At 36.9% G+C, this 6,617-nt stretch overlaps 1 protein-coding gene across 1 annotated transcript; it reads left to right on the forward strand.

Moving 5' to 3' along the window:
• The first annotated feature begins 1,423 nt into the window (after positions 1-1,423).
• On the forward strand, positions 1,424-5,956 carry pane1 (proliferation associated nuclear element). Its single transcript, XM_037764870.1, has 6 exons — positions 1,424-1,648; positions 2,728-2,804; positions 3,242-3,340; positions 4,325-4,404; positions 4,628-4,719; positions 4,931-5,956. The coding sequence occupies exons 1-6, from the start codon at positions 1,586-1,588 to the stop codon at positions 5,078-5,080; spliced, it is 561 nt and encodes a 186-aa protein (XP_037620798.1). The 5' UTR covers positions 1,424-1,585; the 3' UTR covers positions 5,081-5,956.
• The last annotated feature ends 661 nt before the right edge of the window (positions 5,957-6,617 follow it).

Genomic DNA, 6,617 nt, shown 5'->3' on the forward strand with positions numbered 1-6,617 from the left:
ATTTACACATTTAGGAGGTAGCTGTTAATAAATAGATGTGTGTGTATTGGCATTCAAATATAGTTGAAAGTACCAACAGTAAAAGTACTTTTTCAAATTAGGGAAATTTGTGATTTTATTTTATATAAATTGACTTTAACAGTTTATTTCAGAATAATATATGTTATAGGATTATAATTATTGATGCTTTATGAAAGCATCACTAACGTTGCAGCTGGTAAAGGCAGGGCTAACTACTTTATGTACTGCCAGGTGGCCTAATATCCATCAAAATGCATTAGTTTATTTTTATTTTGCATTAATAATATGAACATGCGAACAAATATATATATATTTTTGGCTATTTAGTTTATAAAAAATCGTCCCGATACGACCAGAAAATGAATCGTATAGGATCATGGCACAAATCATCCGTGCAGTGGTAGAAGACGTACTCAGATGTACTCTTTTAACTGTAAAAGTAGCATTACCACAGGGTAGAAATACTCTATAAGTAAAAGTCCTCCATTCAAAACTTTACTAACGCAAAAATACAAAAGTGTTAATACTAAAAATACTAAAATACCAAATGTGTAAGTACTCGTGCAGAACAGCCCATTTCAGAATAATATATTTATTATAGGAATTTATTATGAAAGCATCACTAATGTGGCAGCTGGTAAAGGTGGGGCTAACTACTTTATGTACTGCCAGGTGACTTAATATCCATGAAAATACATAAAAATGCATTAGTTGATTTTATTTTGCATTAATAATATGAATCTGTAGTAAGTAGCTAGTAAGTTAAGCTGTCAAAATAAATGTAGTGAATTCAAAAGTGCAATATTTGCCTCCAAGATGTAAGATAAGATAAGATCTTCCTTTATTAGTCACGCAGTGGGGAAATTTGCAGTGTACAGCAGCAAAGGGGATAGTGCAAAAAACAAGATGCATCAGCTAACACAGTAAAAAAGAGCTAAACAAAGTGTAACAAAATATGAACCATTTAAATAGAAAGAAGTATAAAAATAGGAGCAGTATATACAGTATTGACAATAAACAGACTATTAACAAAATTGCACAAGTGGAAAATTATATTGCACAGTGAGAATGAAATGAAATTCCACCTGAAAATATCAGGTTATTGTGAGTTTTTTGGTGTGTAAGTGTAAGTGGTCTACTGGGAGTAGTGGTGGTTGTGGAGTCTGACAGCTGCAGGAAGTGTAGAAGTAAAGCTTAAAGTACATAAAATGGAAAATAAAAAGTACAAGTATCTCAAAATTAGTACTTAAGTACAGTTGCTGTTGTGACTCCTTGTGGAGAGGAAGACCAGCTGCATTCAAGTCAAAAGCGCAATCTGTGCTCACATACCCAGTAGCCTATAGGGGGCAGTAAACAGCTGCTTTTGTAGGGGAAACGTCACGACGTCAACTGAGAGAAAGCGTCACGACGTCAACTGCACATGTAGTGAAAACGTCATGACGTCAGACGCACGTTCGGAAAAGAAGCGCGACGAGTAAACATGAATACATGTCTGAAATGAACCAGAGACTGGGTTATTAGTTTACTACATTTATGAAACAGGGAGGCTGTTTAAAGTGATTATATGAGGATGTCGCTGCTGAAGCCGTTTAGTAAGCTGCCTGGTTTGAACACAACGAGCATCTTGGTGAGTTTGTGCTTCATTATTATCTGTTGACAGCTGCTGAGACAAACAAAGCAGCAAGTTACGAGGGGTTACTAGTCGATATGTTGCGATACTGTAAGGCAAGGCGATATATTGCAATTTCAAAAAATCTAATTTTAGGAAAACTGTCATTGTATAAACATCACACCGCCATATGCATACAATTTGAGTAAAAACTTTTTTATGCAATCAAAACATTTGCATTTGCACACACCCAACATCATAGCACTACTTTGAGAGGCGCATACACTGAGAGCGCGTGTATCTTTGCAAATGAAATTAAGTATTTTCTGAGTTGATTTTTGCATGTAAACTATTAATTAAAAATCAATATAGTGTTTCTGAGGAAAAAAATACAGTATCACAACGCATGATATCGCAATACTCAATATTTTTTCGATAATTTCTTACACCCCTAATTAGATTAGATTAGATTAGATGCACAGGTACAACGAAATTGAGGTTGCAACTCTCCATCACATACATGATGCATTAAAAGACAGTCTATAAATATAGGGTATTATATAAAGACAGCTATGAGGTTAGTGACCAGTGTCGTATGTGCAAACTGTCATAAAGGGCAGTAAAAGTAAGTAGACAATCTAAAACAATATAAAAGACAATGATTATAATACATAATTAAATACATGATAAATAGTATAATCAGTCGGCATGTGCATTATCATAAACAAATGCAGTTCAAAGTGCAATTGCTGTCAGGTTAAAGTGCATGGTAAAATACAACAAATAAATAATAATACCAATACATTAAATTTAATGAAGTTGTATGCTGTCAGATGAAGTCAAAAATAATATCTCTCTGACATATAGTGGAGTAGGAGTAAGTTGCACACCAGGTAAACACTTAAGAAAAGTACCAGCACCTACTTGAGTAAATTTAGGCTACTGTGTTACTTTCCACCACATGTACATATGAAGCCATGTTTTTAAAATACATCTTTAGATGTAGTATTCCTTTATACTCATTTTTTTTATGGCAGTGTTATAGTGCTAAGTGTCATGATCCAGTTTTGTGCTGACCTGAAGTGTTTTCCCTGCAGCTGGTGGAGAGCGAGGAGCAGTTTCAGCAGAGTTTAGCAGATGCTCTGATGGAGGAGACCGCCGTCACTGTGAATGTGTGAGTACTGCTTGGTCCTTATAAACTGCTGAGGTCAGCTGAGCTGTGTGTTAGAGGAAATGGTCATTAAGCACCCAACTGGAAACACCATCTGCTATTGGAACTACATTTATTTTATATATACTATGTTTAACCAATGCAACTGTACCAATTTATCACATCAAGTCGTTATTCCATACATCCATTATCTGTAACCGCTTATCCCGTGTGGGGTCGCTGGGGGGCTGGAGCTGATCCCAGCTGACATTGGGTGAAAGCGGGGTACACCCTGGAACCGTCATTCAACCGTCTTGATTTGTGTAGTGACATGAACGCATGCAAGTCGTAGACATCTGTACCATCCATCCTATGTGACGTGAACACAGAATTACCACCTCTGTTTGCTATATATCTGTGACCATATTCAGTCTGACAATAATGTTTATTGTACCCATCAGGAGACTAGCAAAGAGTCTGCCTCTGCCCATGGAGAATGAGGAGAGCCGTCCGAGGATAGACCTGGTGGTGTTCATCATCAACCTGACCTCAGAGCTCAGGTATCTTTAAAATCCTTATCTTTCAATTATATGTATAAATATCTACTCTGCATTGTAGTTTTAGTTTGCCTCAATGAAACTCAGTGAATTCTACTTGTATGTCAAATAAGTCTCTCAGTCACAGGTGTATTTTTTCCACTAATAATTATTTTGTCTTTTTCTTAAAGGGTAACTTCTGTATTTTTCAACTTGTACCCTATTTTCCCATGTTTTTTTGTTTAACTAAAGTGACTAATGGGGACAACAATTTTTTTAATTGGTCCAGTATTGAGGAAGAGTGGCAGCCGCAAAACAAGGGCAGTTGAGGAGAGTCAATATAACATTGCGTCAGCTAAAAGTACTTGTTTTTGCCACTGACAGGCTCAGATTGTTATTATAAACGTCTGACAACATTATGGAAAGGCCCCTACAGAGAAATATAAAATTATTCTTACCTTTTGCTTGATCCGGGCTGTTTGTTATTGTGTCCAGTACATCCACCATGGATGTATTCCACTATTCCACCGTTGTCTTCCATGAGCAGTTGCCGTCTATGGCGCTCTCCCTCAATACTGGACCAGTTTCAGAAATTGTTGTCCCTATCAGTCAGTTAGACACAAACACATGTCCAGGTTGAAAAATACCGAAGTTACCCTTTAAACCACACACATATATATGTGTAAAACGTACTCCATCTGTTATTTGATTATTAGATACATTTGAAATCAGTAGCATGGCATCCACAGCTTTGTTAACTAGAACTATCCAGTGCTTCTTGATTATTCTCTTTTAAAATCAAAATGTGATGTCAACACATACTTTTACACTAGTATTAAACTACCTAAGGCCTGATTCTATCATTATGTAGAAGATAATTTCTCTAGCATGGTTTGGTCTATGTATTTTATTAGTAATAATTACTGTGCTCTCCAAATATTATTAAAATGTTCAAATATATGATATAATAGTTAATTGTGTGACATGTATTATTTTGTTTTGTCATAGTTTCCAGTCAGCAGAAGCTTCCCTGAAATATCTGGACCCTGGCTATTTCCTTGGAAAAGTCTGCTTCATGGTCACTAATGGTATGGCAACGAGTTCAGTTCTTTAAGTGTTTGTTCGCCTTTGAATCACATGAAGGACAGAACGGGAGCAAAAGGGATGAAATGGAGCATAAATTCTCTGAGATGGATAATTTGTCAATATTTATGTGCCACATCCCTCCCTATATTGTTGGAAAATGACTTTTAGCTCAGCTTCTGTGTCTCTCTCTGATTGGCTGCCCTCTTATGAATCTGTCTCTTGTAGCTCGTAACGCCTTGGTCCCCATGAAGCGCCTGGACGCTGTCAGAAAACTGGCTGCATCGCTGCACTGCCCCTTGCTGTTTGCAGAGGATCAGGTTGGTATCAATTTTTGTCAAAACATTGATGATGGTTTAAGCCTAATACATCCTTTCAGAGACACAGTAATGTGTAGCATGAGAGAAGATATCTATTTTTGCTATTGATGGCCACAGTGGAAACGGGTTATCTGCAGGTCTTGAAAAGTCTATCTATAGTGTGTTTCTGTGTGTCTTTAAAAGCAGCCTTGTGTGATGTTCTTCCCTCCAGACACCAGATGATGTGAGCAAAGCTACAGAGAGGCTGCTGACCATCCTGAAGGTGGCAGGCGGCCTTGTTCCCATGGCTACGGCTCTCTACCTGTCCAACCTGACTCGCTGCACTGTGCCCCCAGACATCGACCAGCCGAGCTTCGATTAGTTCCTGTTCGCTGTTTTCTCCGGAGGCTAGTCTTGTCTGACTTTTTCATCTATATGATTATTTGTAGTTTTACATTACTGCATACTGCATTCATCAGTAGTATGTAGTATGTAGGAGGCGGTTACGGATACAGCCATTGTTCATGCTGGCACACTGTCATGGCTCACTGGGACACTTGAATAGAACAGAGCTATCATTAATGTTATTAATAACACCTGTGCTGTTCCTGTTATGGTGAATCAAAAGGCCTCTCTGCAGCAAATGACCAACTAAACTCTGTTCAGTTTTTGACAGTTTGACATGAAGCAGAGTATTTTAACCGATACAGTGACCTTTTGAACTGTAACTGTAACAGTCATCTAATGGACTGGCTTATAGCTACATTTCTTTGTGTATAATTCATCATTTAAAGACTCATAGTGCACCCGCACAGGTGATGTTAATGATTTTGGCTGATTAGATCTCTTCTCTGGACTGCGTGGGTGTTTACAGTCTGTCTCCCTCAATGACTACACAGCTCCGCTTACCTTCAACCTAAACAGAGGTCTAATCAGCCAGATTGAAAACACCTGTGTGGGTGTGCAGGGCCTTTACAGTATATAGCCTACTGCGCTATCAGTGGTATCAACAAGTATCAGTCTGCTCATTGTTGTATATCAGGGCCAATAAGAACATGATGCTGCACAGCTTCATTCAGAATATTTCTGTATTGCATAGTGTATATAATTATAATACAGTACAATGATTTCTATGTATATAGTGTGTGTTTGTTTATGGTTCACAGACATTTGATTCATCTACTGGATGCTTTTAACAGGAGTGTCAATACAAGGAAATTAAAGATGTCTATGATCAATAAAAGCCGGACTGATCATTTATCTTTTTTATAAAACTTTGAATTGAAGAAAGTTATATTTATGGAATTTTTGAATTTACAGTTTATTTAAATGTACTCTTTGATGGCTGAATGTTATATACTGTATCTACCGGCTGCTCCTGAGCGAGCTAATGAATACACTATTATTTACATTTTTTGTTTTATATGAATAATTGTGTCTCATGTTATGAAACTATTTTATTCACAATAGAAGTGAGTCCAGTGTGAGTCATAAGAGTGACTATTCTGATCATAGGCAACCAAAATCTTTTCAGTTGGAGGTCCCTGCAGCAAAATCTTATCAAGTGGGGGTCCGTGACCTAATGTGTCTCAATTGAGGGGTCCTTGGCACGAAAAAGGTTGAGAACCACTGGTATAAGGTACTGATGTTTAAGTTACTTCAAACCTCAGTTTGATTATTTAATGTGGAATTTCTTTTTATAAATTTATCACATTGTGATGCATGGACATTGCAAAATATCTGTCAAAATAGTGATGATATAATAATAATAATGATAGAATAATGATTTCTTACCCAGTCCCACTCTCAACTGTAGCAACAGTGGAGAACCAAGCTAAAGAAACTAAACATTTATGATACGAAAAATATATTAAAATATCACTTTCTATATTTAAAAATAATCTAGAGTACATGTGGTC

Source organism: Sebastes umbrosus, chromosome 3 (genome assembly GCF_015220745.1).
Source record: "Sebastes umbrosus isolate fSebUmb1 chromosome 3, fSebUmb1.pri, whole genome shotgun sequence".
Taxonomy (NCBI): domain Eukaryota; kingdom Metazoa; phylum Chordata; class Actinopteri; order Perciformes; family Sebastidae; genus Sebastes; species Sebastes umbrosus.

What these genes read in the sequence shown, in the direction of transcription:
- pane1 (XM_037764870.1), top strand. Translation starts at nt 1,586, where the DNA reads ATGAGGATGTCGCTGCTGAAGCCGTTTAGTAAGCTGCCTGGTTTGAAC. An exon ending in ACCGCCGTCACTGTGAATGT is followed by an intron (nt 2,805 to 3,241) that starts GTGAGTACTGCT and finishes TGTACCCATCAG; the next exon opens with GAGACTAGCAAAGAGTCTGC. An exon ending in CTGCTTCATGGTCACTAATG is followed by an intron (nt 4,405 to 4,627) that starts GTATGGCAACGA and finishes TGTCTCTTGTAG; the next exon opens with CTCGTAACGCCTTGGTCCCC.